The 12,758-nt window shown below is 37.7% G+C and overlaps 1 protein-coding gene across 1 annotated transcript; it reads right to left on the bottom strand.

Annotated features, from left to right (window-relative positions):
• Positions 11,556-12,173, bottom strand: LOC109230294. Its single transcript, XM_019395807.1, has one exon. It carries the CDS (start codon positions 12,171-12,173, stop codon positions 11,556-11,558), a length of 618 nt encoding a protein of 205 aa, XP_019251352.1.

Genomic DNA, 12,758 nt, shown 5'->3' with positions numbered 1-12,758 from the left:
GCCATTTGGATGGCATGCTTAGTACATGAGAGATAATCAGATCTCGAGAAAAGATCTTGCATGAGGGTTTGGGTAATAGTAGGTTTATTACCAATTTGTTTATTAGAGGGGTTAGTATTGACTATATCATTGTGTTTTTAGTAGAGGTAGTATGGTCATTTTGGTGGTAATCTTGCATGGCCACCTTGTCAATGTGATTAGTAGGATTAATAGGAGAAGACACGTTCATGTCCAGCATGTCAATATCTTTGTTAATTATGGACATTTGTTCAATTGCATGGCAATTATTAAAAATTTCTTTTTGTTTTTTTTCTTTTTTGGTGGTTTCTTCCAAAACCATTGGCTCTTCAGTTAGGAGAGAGAAATTGTTTCTTGTAGTCAATTTGGTTTGATCACCAACCATAGTGGACGAAGATTGAGGATTGCATGTGTGTGATGAAGGAGAAGCATTCTTATGATCTTTAGATTTATATTGTAAGAGTTGTGTATCTAAGTACTTACTAGCGTTGGCATTGAATAATTTGACAGAGATACCTGGGCCATTTGATTTTTTGATCGGATTAGCATTGATGTGCTTTTGATTATCTCTTGCACCTTGTTGTTTTCCTTTGGAAAAAGAAACTGTTTTCCATTCTTCTTGTTCCTCAGCATTTGTTGTCGTTGAAATCTCCCTGTTTGGTTCTTCATTGTCCCTTATTTTGTGAATAATAAAGGAGCATTGTTTTGCTGTGTGTCCCAACCGTCCACAATTTTTACAAAGAAAATTTTCTCCTTCATAGTGGATTACTTGTTTGTGGTGGTCAACATAGAGAAAAGATTGGACTGGAACTTCCAAAGGGAGCTCCACACATAGTCTTGCATAAAGACATCTCAGGGTGGTTGATGTGCAAACATCTATTTTTAGTAGCCGGCCAATTGCATTACCAATTTTTTTCTAGAGTTTTTCCATCGTAAAATTCTGTGGGCAATTGGGGAAGTCTAACCCATACTGCTGAAGTTGTTACTTTCTCTTTGGTAGCAACAAAATTTGGCTTCCATTTTGTGACGGAGAGGAAGTGTCCGTTGATGAACCAAGGTCCTTGATGTATAGCTTTATCCCTATTTTCCTTCCTCTTGAATTTAATGATATAGTAGTCTTCTCCGAGATTAATTAATTAGAAATCTTCCATTGGTCTCCATAGTTCTTGAATTTTTTTTCTTTAGATAATGATGTAACATTCGTTTGCCCACTATCTTCACAATGATGGAATTTTTTCATGGCTCGTAAATTCTTACCTTCTCCTCCTCAGTGAGTGAGATGAATTTGATGCCCCTTGAAAGCGTTAAAGTTGAATGATCAACTATGAGTTCTTCTGAGTCCATACTTGGGAAGTCCATGTTGGATTGATTATCAATAGGTGTGAAGAGCAGAGGGTTTGAAGTGGTTATCATTTCTTTGAAGCTTGATTTGATCATATCTTGATCAATGTCTGGGGGTTTAAATGGTATCGTGTGTTGTTGCGCATAAGGCTGGGGATCCATTGTCCCAGAGAGAAAATCTGCTTCTACTCAAGTTGCTTAAATCTTAGAATATGTTTTTACAGGTTTTTGAGTTTCTTTTATGTAATACTACTAGAATAGAATGTGACGTTTGTGCTACTTGGTGAATCTCTTTGTTCTATGGTGAAACAATTTTGTCCACTTCATGCCGCATAGTTTCTGTATATGACAGTACACATTCTGTAGATAAATAAGTACGATTACGAAATTTTTTATTTTGTGTCTCACTCAACTGACACTAGTTGTATGGGGCTTCTTTTTTGTCTCACAACTATGGGGTCCTAGAATTTTGTGGACCCAGATGTGTAAGATATGAGTTCACAAATATGTGAGATAAAAAAATACCTCACACAACTAATGTAAGTTGTATGAGATACAAAATAAAACCACTCGTACGACCACTGTTTTGAAAGGCTTTCTTGGGACTTACCTGGGGCGGGCACTATCAAAACGCCCTAAGACTCATGCGCGGGGCTTAATTTTGTGAGGCTTACGCCTCCAACGTCCGACGGTGCGCCCTAAACACGCCTAACACATAACGCTCGAGGCTCGCCCAATAGTTATTACTCAAATCATGGGTTAAATTTTCTAATTAGCGCTATTGATCCTCAAAATTCTTTAACAAATGAATGATTAACGTTTTATTCATCTATAGAAATATGAAGATTGAGAGTAACTCAAATAACAAGTCATCATATTGTAGATTTACTAGTTGAGAATGATGTAAGGGCGGATATCTAAAATAAATAGCCCAAATTTATATATTCACTTGCTATTGGCCTTAATGTCTTCATTTTATTTCTCTCAAAATTGTCAAACTTTTATTAATTTGCTATTTGAAAATAATTTTGTATTTACTCATGAAGGAGTAATATTTTAAATTACACTATTGGTGAAGTTTATGAATTATTTACTTTTAGGAAGGCAAAATATTTAGTTTAATAGTAATATTTATTAAGAAATTGTGATTTTTTTAAATATTTGAAAGTTAAATACATTATAATTGATTTGGTTTGTCGTATTAACATTAACATTATTGATTGTTTATGCCGATAAAAACATGCTAGATATGTCATTTTTTATCAGTTTTTTCATCATTTATAATTTTCTTAAATTTTATTGTACTTTCGATATATTAATTTATTAATTTATAAATTAAAATTTTTTTAGAGATCCGTAGGGCTTGCATCCATGTTTCGGAGCTTACTCGTCGCATCCTAGTAGGTAAAACGCCCGCTGCATACCCCGCCTTTTAAAACACCGAGCACGTATTCTGACCTTTCGGAAGTTTTACCTTTTGGCAATTGTCACCTGCAAGTTTCAATAGGTAGCAAATTGGACTTACAAAGGTGTGAAACTTCACCCGTTCACCGTACTGGTGGTTCTAGCTCTTTTTCATTCAAGAACATATGAAGGTTACAAAATGATTGTCTTAAACATGACATTAACAATTGAGATCATGGGGAGAGATTATGGAGGCGTGAGAGTTACAATCATAATAGTGATGAGTAGTGGGAGGTTATTTACATCATGTGTAAAAATAGTAGGAGTAGTGGACACCCATATTAACTATAGGTTTTACAACACTTCCCCTTGGATGTCCAAAAATAGATAATATGCCTCGTTAAAACCTTACTAAGAAAAAAACCCTGTGGGAAAATATCTTAGTGAAGGAAAATGAGTACACATATCTGTATATGCTTTATTTGCTGCCTCGTTATAAACCTTACCAGGAAAACCCAGTGGGACAAAACCCAGACTAAGAAAAAAAGAGTACAACGCGTATCTTACTCCCCCTCATGAAAACATCACTTTATTTCTCGAAGACGCCGCATTCCGATCTTCTGTCTCAACTTCTCAAATGTTGATGTTGGTAATGCCATAGTGAATAGATCAGCCAAATTTTCACATGAAAAAATCTGTTGAACATTAATTTCACCATTTTGTTAAAGATCATGCGTGAAAAAGAACTTTGGTGAAATGTGCTTTGTTCTGTCTCCTTTGATGTATCCTCCTTTCAGTTGAGCGATGCAAGTAACATTGTCTTCATATAGTGTAGTTGGATTATCTTTATTCAGAAGAAAACCACATATTTCGTGAATATGCTGAGTCATTGATCTCAATCAAACACATTCCCGACTAGCTTCATGAATGGCTATTATCTCAGCATGATTTGAAGATGCGGCAGCTATTGTTTGTTTCATTGAACGCTATGATGTAGTTGTACCTCCATATGTAAACAAATAGTCTGTTTGAGATCGGACTTTATGTGGAACAGACAAATAACCTGCATCGACATAGCCAATCATTTCTGACTTGAATTCATTAGAATAAAACAATCCCATATGTATAGTTCCCCGAAGATATCTAAATATATGCTTAACACCATTCCAATGTCTTCTTGTTGGGGAGGAGCTAAATTTCGCTAATAAGCTTACTGCAAAAGCAATATCTGGTTGGGTATTGTTGGCAAGATACATCGGTGCCCCAATTGCACTAAGATATGGAGTTTTATCACCAACGAGCTCTTCATCATTTTCTTGAGGCCGAAATAGATCTTTATTTATATCAAGTGATCTCACAACCATTGGGGTACTCAATGGTTGTGCATTATCCATATAAAATCGCTTTAAAACCTTTTCAGTGTATGTTGATTGATGGACAAAAATTCCATTTGGTACATGCTCGATTTGTAGGCCAAGACAACATTTTATCTTACCAAGATCTATCATTTCAAATTCTTTCTTCAAACACTCTACAGCCTTTGGAAGCTCTTTAGAAGTGCCAATGATATTAAGTCATCAACATACACAACTATGATGACAAATTCAAATCCAGACCTCTTAATAAAGTCACAAGGGCAATTAGGGTCATTTTTGTACCCTTCCTTTAGCAAATACTCGCTAAGACGATTGTACCACATCCTCCTTGATTGCTTCAATCCGTATAAAGGATTTCTGAAGCTTTATTGAACAAGTTTCTCTTGAACTTTTATGTGTTTCAGGATCTTTAAATCCTTCAGGGATTTTCATAAAAATTTCATTGTCCAGTGAGCCATATAAGTAGGCTGTGACAACATCCATCAACCGCATATCAAGCTTTTCATGGACTGCCATATTTATCAAATACCTGAAGGTAATTGCATTTACCACAGGAGAATATATCTCCATATAATCAATGTCAGGCCTTTGCGAAAACCCTTGTGCCATAAGTCGTGCTTTATATCTTACGACTTCACCTTTCTCATTTCGTTTTCGCACAAAAACCCATTTGTACCCCTGTCACGACCCAAAAATCACAAGTCGTGATGGCACCTAACTCAACTCGCTAGGTAAGCCAACTAACAGAAAAACACAACCCAACTGAGGTTATAAGAGAAAAGAGAATAAATAACTGAGCATTTACGAATTTACCAAGACCTGGTACTACGAATCACGAACTTCTAAGATTTGAAATTTCAAAACTGATACAAATAAATACACGTTCTGTTTGAAGGTTATATAAATAGATTAGCAATAATCTAAACTACCAAGGAAAAGTGGCAGGTATAACCAAACGCACGAACATCTTCCGAATCAACACCCGACGTCACCAGCAGCTCCGCTCCAAAATCTGCATGGAACGTGCAGAAGTGCAGTATCAGTACAACCGACCCCATGTACTGGTAAGTATTTGGTCTAACCTCGTCGAGGTAGTGACGAGGCTTTTAGTTGAAAGATGCTTATTGTTATATCCTGTACATTAGACTAACAAAATAGGCAGTTCAAAACATAACAGATAAAAGTACCGTATGCCACTCTGCGAGACAGTCAACAATTACTAGCAGGAATCACAGTAGAAGATTTACAATCCTTCCTGGTATGAGAAGTGTATCGAAGATATCAAGTCAAATGGCACGGTAACACCCTTCGTGCTTCTATCTCATCCTCACCACATATAAATAAATTTATGTGACAATCAATTAGCACGGCAACACCCTTTGTGCGTTCAACTCATGCTTCCCAAATGTACGCATAGCAGAACCAACCAGATGACAGAAACACGATAACAGGAATTAAAAAGTAGGAAATACGCAAGTAACAACAATGGACGAGGATATACATGTGAGCAACAGTAAAAGACTAGGCGGAAAGCACGTGAGTAATAACAACCAGTAGGAAAACAAAGAGTATCAACTTCAATTAACTAGCATAGTGGAGGCCTAAGTACAAATATAGCAAACAAGAAGGAGACACAAGATCTTTACAAGTTAACAAGTAAGGGCATGAATGACTAGAATGGTGGAAAACTTACACTAAGGTGCAACAGAATAGATACAACATGAGTATAATTATAAAAGCAGGAAATAGGCATGGTATTTGCAAGTTAAGAAAGTAGAAGGTATAAGCAACACAACAACAATTGAGATGGAGATCATGACAGAACAATGGCATAAATAACTTCAGATCCATAATTATGACAATAACAGTTCAAAGTAAAGACAAGAACATATACATGGAAGACTGATATCAAACATAAGGCATGTCCCTCAAGATACCGAGCGAAGTGCAGATTCCCAAAACGACCAGTCGGGTCATTACATCCTCCACCACTTAAACACACCTTCGTCCTCGAATGTGCTAGGAGCCGTTCCAAAGCTATCAAATTATGGTGTAACCTTACTAAGCATAAACCTGGGGGTGATCCCACATCACCCTGATCCACATAAGCCCGCCAACATAACATAATTAGAGATCCTTATTTCAACCTTGGTCTTTAAACCTTAGAACTCGATCTCTATCATCCAGAATTCATTGCAAGACCCGAATCCCACATCGACACACTTTATAAGTCTGAACAAGTTGTATCAAGTCACAACCATAACCCAAGATGTAATCACATGATATACCCTATCACTTCGACACTCACAGTAGGAACTACTGACCACTATTACTGCTCAAACCAAATCCAAAACAAATCCGGTGCCGGTAGCAAACCTTGTATCGATTAGAACCTCGTTCAAAACCTTCATACCCTACCGATTATGAAAGAAACACACATAACCGCTTAACCACTCATCTGATCAATAAGCCAAGAAACTTACTTGCCCGACCAGCGCCATTGTCTAAATCCTCAACAAACTATAGTGTTATTCTTCCAAACCTTCCTCATCCCAATACAATAGCGCAAATCTCATTTCACTCTGATCTTCAATACACAGCTAATACGCATCGAGCAACCCGTGCTTTATTAGCATAATTCCATTCAAAGGGATAACCAAGCAATCTCTATGTGGAAACTGATACGGCCCATGATCTTACAATCCGATCATCATTAGCAGACTCCACCACTTAGCTCGAAGCCATAGATCACCTCATCGGCACCCCAAGGTACCATATCTCCACAGCATGCCCCGATCCCGCACGACTATTGAGTGGATCGCTTTAAAACTTATGAAATGTCGGTCATATAACACCCCGAAGACTCTTCCAAACACCCACCAATCATTGCAATAGTCAAACAACTTCCCCAAATACTCTGGAATGATGACATCTTCACTCCACCGAATGGAAACCTCATAGGAGACACATGATCCAAACTCATCATGCAGGAGATGGACCACTGGTTTTACTCATATCGACACCTTGCTATGAACCCACCTTAATCACAATAGCCTGGCCACCCGCCAATCTTCCCAAATTTGTGCTTACCAACCAGACATATGCACCCGCCTCGTACCACAAATGAACGACTAGAAGATTTTAACACTGCATCTGCTTCTGAGGCTAGACAACACATCGTGATGATAATCAAGCATCCATAGCCCATCGTAATCCATCTGCAGCATCACCGGTCGTCGGCACATAGCGAATATTAAGCGCACAACATCACATATGAGAGATCTGGAAGAGTCAAAATCGTAGGTTTCAAGCTGAAACAAGGCCACACGATGAGGAAAGAAGAAAGGGAACTTTTTTTCCTAAATGCCATGTAGCCTCCCGAAGATAGGTCTAGAAGTCATCATGCCGATCCGCAGGACTCTACTAGGAACTTGCTCATGACTCGTAGAACCTATGAACCTAGAGTTATGATACTACCTTGTCACGACCCAAAAATCATAAGTTGTAATGGCACCTAACTCAACCCGGTAGGTAAGCCAACTAATAGAAAAACACAACCCAACTGAGGTTATAAGAGAAAAGAGAATAAGTAACTGAGCATTTACGAATTTACCAAGACCTGGTAGTATGAGCTTCTAAAATTTGGAATTTCAAAACTGAAACAAATAAATACACGTTCTGTTTGAAGGTTACATAAATAGATTAGCAATAATCTAAACTACCAAGGACAAGTGGCAGCTATAACCAAACGCACGAACATCTTCCGAATCAACACCCAACGTCACAAGCAGCTCTGCTCCAAAATCTGCACGGAACGTGCAGAAGTGCAGTATCAGTACAACCGACCTCATGTACTGGTAAATATTTGGTCTAACCTCGTCGAGGTAGTGACAAGGCTTTTAGTTGAAAGATGCTTATTGTTATAACCTGTACATTAGACTAACAGTATAGGCAGTTCAAAACATAACAGATAAAAGTATCGTATACCACTCTGCGAGACAGTCAACAATTACTAGCAGGAATCACAGTAGAAGATTTACAATCCTTCCTGGTATGAGAAGTGTATCGAAGATATCAAGTCAAATGGCACGGTAACACCCTTCGTGCTTCTATCTCATCCTCACCACATATAAATAAATTTATGCGACAAATCAATTAGCACGGCAACACCCTTCGTGCATTCAACTCATCCTTCCCAAATGTACGTATAGCAGGACCAACCAGATGACAGAAACACGATAACAGGAATTACAAAGTAGGAAATACGCAAGTAACAACAATGGACGAGGACATACATGTGGGCAACAGTAAAAGACTAGGCGGAAAGCACGTGAGTAATAACAACCAATAGGAAAACAAAGAGTATCAACTTCAATTAACTAGCATAGCGGAGGCCTAAGTACAAATATAGCAAACAAGAAAGAAACACAAGATCTTTGCAAGTTAACAAGTAAGGGCATGAATGACTAGCATGGTAGAAGGCTTATACTAAGGTGCAACAGAATAGATACAACATGAGTATAATTATAAAAGCAGGAAATAGGCATGGTATTTTCAAGTTAAGCAAGTAGAAGGTATGAGCAACACAACAACAATTGAGATGGAGATTTTGACAGAATAATGGCAATAATCACTTCAGATCCATAACTATGACAATAACAGTTCAAAGTAAAGACAAGAACATATACACGGAAGAATGATATCAAACATAATACATGTCCCTCAAGATACCGAGTGAAGTGCAGATTCCCAAAACGACCAGTCGGGTTGTTACAACCCCTCTGGCTTGACACCTTCAGGCGTTCGGACTATTGGTCCGAAAACTTTACGTTTTTCGAGTGAAGCCAATTTCGCTTGAATTGCATTTTTTCGCTATGGTTAATCATTTCTCTGTCTACATTCATCGATAGATTTTGGCTCAAGATCCTCATCTTGTTGCATTATTTCAACTACAACATTATATGCAAAATTGTTGTTAACAATAACATTATTTCGGTTCTACCTTTTTCCCGTAGAGACATAACTTATTGAGATCTCTTCATTTTCATCATTTTCAGGTACTAGAACCTCCTGTGAGGTCTTATCAATTACTATGTCTTTATGCTCCTCTTGAGCAATTGCCTCCATGTTATGATCAACTTGATCATTTGCTCATTTCCTTTTTCGGGGATTCTTATCCTTGGAACCAACTGGTCTACCACGTTTAAGGCGTGGCCTAGACTCATTTGCATTATCATACTGTCCAGCTGGGACATCAACTCGAATTGGAGCATTTACAGCTGGAATATGCGATTTAGTAACCCGTGGAAGGTTAGTAAATGCATCTGGCAATTGATTTGCAATATTTTGCATATAAATGATCTTTTGAACTTCTTGTTCACATTGATTTGTACGAGGATCCAAATGAGGTAGAGATAATACATTCCAATCTATCTCTTTTTCCAGCTGTTTATTTTCTCCCCCTAATGTTGAAAATATTGATTCATCAAAATGACAATCAGCAAATCTGACTGAAAACAATTCTCCTGTCATAGGCTCTAGATATTTAATAATAGAAGGAGATTCATAACCAACATATACTCCCAACCTTCTTTGGGGACCCATCTTTGTGCGTTGTGGTGGAGCAATTGGAACATATACCCCACATCCAAAAATTCTTAGATGGGAAATATTCAGCTCCTGACCAAAAGCCAACTGTAATGAGGAGACTTCATGATAACTGATTGGCCTTATGCGCACAAGTGCTGCTGCATGCAAAATAACATGTCCCCACACTGAAAGGGGAAGTTTTGTCCTCATTAGCAATAGTCTAGCTATTAATTGGAGGCGTTTAATCAATGATTCTGCTAGATCATTTTGAATTTGAACATGAGCAACCGGATGCTCAACTTTTATTATAGTGGCCATACAATAATCAATAAAGGCATGAGATGTAAATTCACCAGCATTATCCAGACGAATTGTCTTAATTGCATAATCTGGAAATTGTGCTCTTAACCTTATTATTTGGTCCAACAATCTTGCAAATGCCATATTACGAGTTGACAATAAGCACACATGTTACCATCTTGTAGATGCGTCTATCAAGACCATAAAATACTTGAATGGTCCACATGGAGGGTGTATAGGCCCACATATATCACCCTATATACGTTCCAAAAATGCAGGGGATCAATACCAACTTTAGCTACCGATGGTTTAATAACCAATTTTCCTTGAGAACAAGCAGCACAAGAGAAATCCTTAAATTGAAGAATCTTCTTGTTCTTCAATGTGTTCCCATTTGAATTCTCTATTATTCTAAGCATCATGTTAGAACCAGGATGGCCCAACCGGTCATGCCAAATAATAAAATCATTAGAAGTAGTAAACTTTTTGTTTACTATGGCATGTGATTCAACCACACCAATGTTTGTGTGGTACAACCCAGAAGAAAATGTAGGTAATTTTTCGTGCACATATTTTTCCCCGCTTTTATGTTTGATAGGAAGGTCTAGAGGTCAAGCATTAGGGTTGTAGGTTAGGGGGTAGTAGAGCTTTCCTTACTTCATACCTGGGGTGAGGCGCGGTTGGATTAAGGTTGATCTTAGATGGCTTGCAGTTTATGTTGAGTCCACACTATCCTTGCTGTTTATCTTAGCCCCGGGCCTTAGATACTGGTTACTGTTATTGCATGTCATTTATCTTTTGGTTGTTATGCTTCTGTTACTATTACGGTTTCTACTGGAGTTACTAATGAATTGTCTCTTCTTGTTTTTTATTTTCGTCTTTCTGAACTGAGGGTCTATCGGAAACAGCCTCTCTGCCCTATCAGGGTAGGGGTAAGGTCTGCGTACACATTACCCTCCCCAGACCCCACTTTGTGGGATTTTACTGGGTAGTTGTTGTTGTTATATTTTTTCCCCGCTTTTATTGTAGTAATATAAATGTATTCAACCTTTCCTTCGTTTGATGTCTCAAGCCATTTTGGCGAATAGTTTTGAAACTCAACAAGTTTCTTTGAGACTTACCACAATACAATGCATTATCAACAGTTAATATCGTTCCTCCAAGTAGTAATAAGGCCGCTCTTCCAGAGCCCTCAATCAACTATGTACTACCAGATATTGTATTAACATAGGACTTTTTCATAACCAAATAAGAAAAAAACTTCTTTTCTCTTAATATTGTGTGAGTTGTAGCACTTTCCAAAAGACATAAATCTTTATTGCTCATCTTGGATCTGAAGACTGGAGAATTTTAATTTCTTCATAAAAAAAAAAGTAAATCATGAGAAATACGAAAAAACTAACATCACCAACGACAACATAAGACAACTTAAGTACTACTTGAAAATAAAAACAACTTTAGACGAGACAAAAACACTGAAAATAAAAATAACAACACAATTGCATTCCCTATTAAAATGATCAAACTTTAGTTTTGATCTCCAAAGAAATCTTCAACTTCCAAATGAGTAAGATCATCGAGGCCTTGAAAATCATCATCATTCAAAGCAAGATTTGTCTCGGCATTGTCATCATTTTTGTTTGAAGGCCCAGCCTCAACATCATTTTTAAAGGTCAAGTGTGACTCTACTGGGACATTAGCAGAAGATGCTCCAACATTATTTGTCTTTCTTTTGATGGAGTTTTGATAAAGCCTGACAAAATGCTCAGGTGCACGGCATTCAATTTTCCAATGACCTTTCATGCCACAGCGATGGCAGTTACCGCTTTTGCCTCTTGAAGGATTGTTTTGAGAACCCATATTGTTCTCTCGTTTGCCATGACCACCACGATGAAGACTATTATATCGTCTCTTACCATTGCCATGCCCACGTACATTCATATGGCCATGATTATTATTCGGTCTTTTTCCAGACTTATCTCGTCTAGCTGCCATATTCGCTTTAGGAAGCAGAGCTGACCCTGTGGGATGGGCTTCATGATTTTTCAGCAAAAGGGTATTATGTTGCTCAACCACCAGAAGGCATGAGATCAATTCAGAATACTTTGTAAAACCCCTTTCACGGTATTGCTGGTGTAATACCATATTTGAGGAATGAAAAGTCGTAAGAGTCATTTCCAACAAATCCTCATCGTTCATAACACCCCCACATAATTTCAATTGGGAAGTTATTCGAAATATAGCAGAGTTATACTCACTTACGGTCTTAAAATCTTGCAACCGTAGGTGCATCCACTCATATCGAGTCCTTGGCAATACCGTAGCCTTAAGGTGATCATACCTTTCCTTCAGGCCAGTCCACAATTCAAGTGGATCTTTTCACTGTCAAATATTCAACCTTCATACCTTCATCCAAATGATGACGAAGGAAAATCATGGTCTTCGCTTTGTCTTGGCTTGATGCCTCATTACCCTGAGTAATGGCATTACCGAGGCCTTTAGCGGCTAAGTGAATCTCAACATCGAGAACCCATGATAGGTAATTCTTTCCAGAAATGTCAAGTGCCACAAACTCAAGCTTTGACAAATTCGACGTAGTGAAAACTATCAAAGATGATAAATAATTAGAAATCACTAGGATAATAGCGTAAAGAATCTTAAAAATTGACATAATATCAAATTTGTGATCTATATACACTAAAGTGATAATTCCATAGAAAAGAATATTTG

This window comes from Nicotiana attenuata, chromosome 7 (genome assembly GCF_001879085.1).
Source record: "Nicotiana attenuata strain UT chromosome 7, NIATTr2, whole genome shotgun sequence".
NCBI lineage: Eukaryota > Viridiplantae > Streptophyta > Magnoliopsida > Solanales > Solanaceae > Nicotiana > Nicotiana attenuata.
The sequence above is the reverse complement of the archived record's forward strand: the minus strand, read 5'-3'. Positions and strand labels throughout refer to the sequence as shown.

What these genes read in the sequence shown, in the direction of transcription:
- LOC109230294 (XM_019395807.1), bottom strand. Translation starts at nt 12,173, where the DNA reads ATGGTATTACACCAGCAATACCGTGAAAGGGGTTTTACAAAGTATTCT.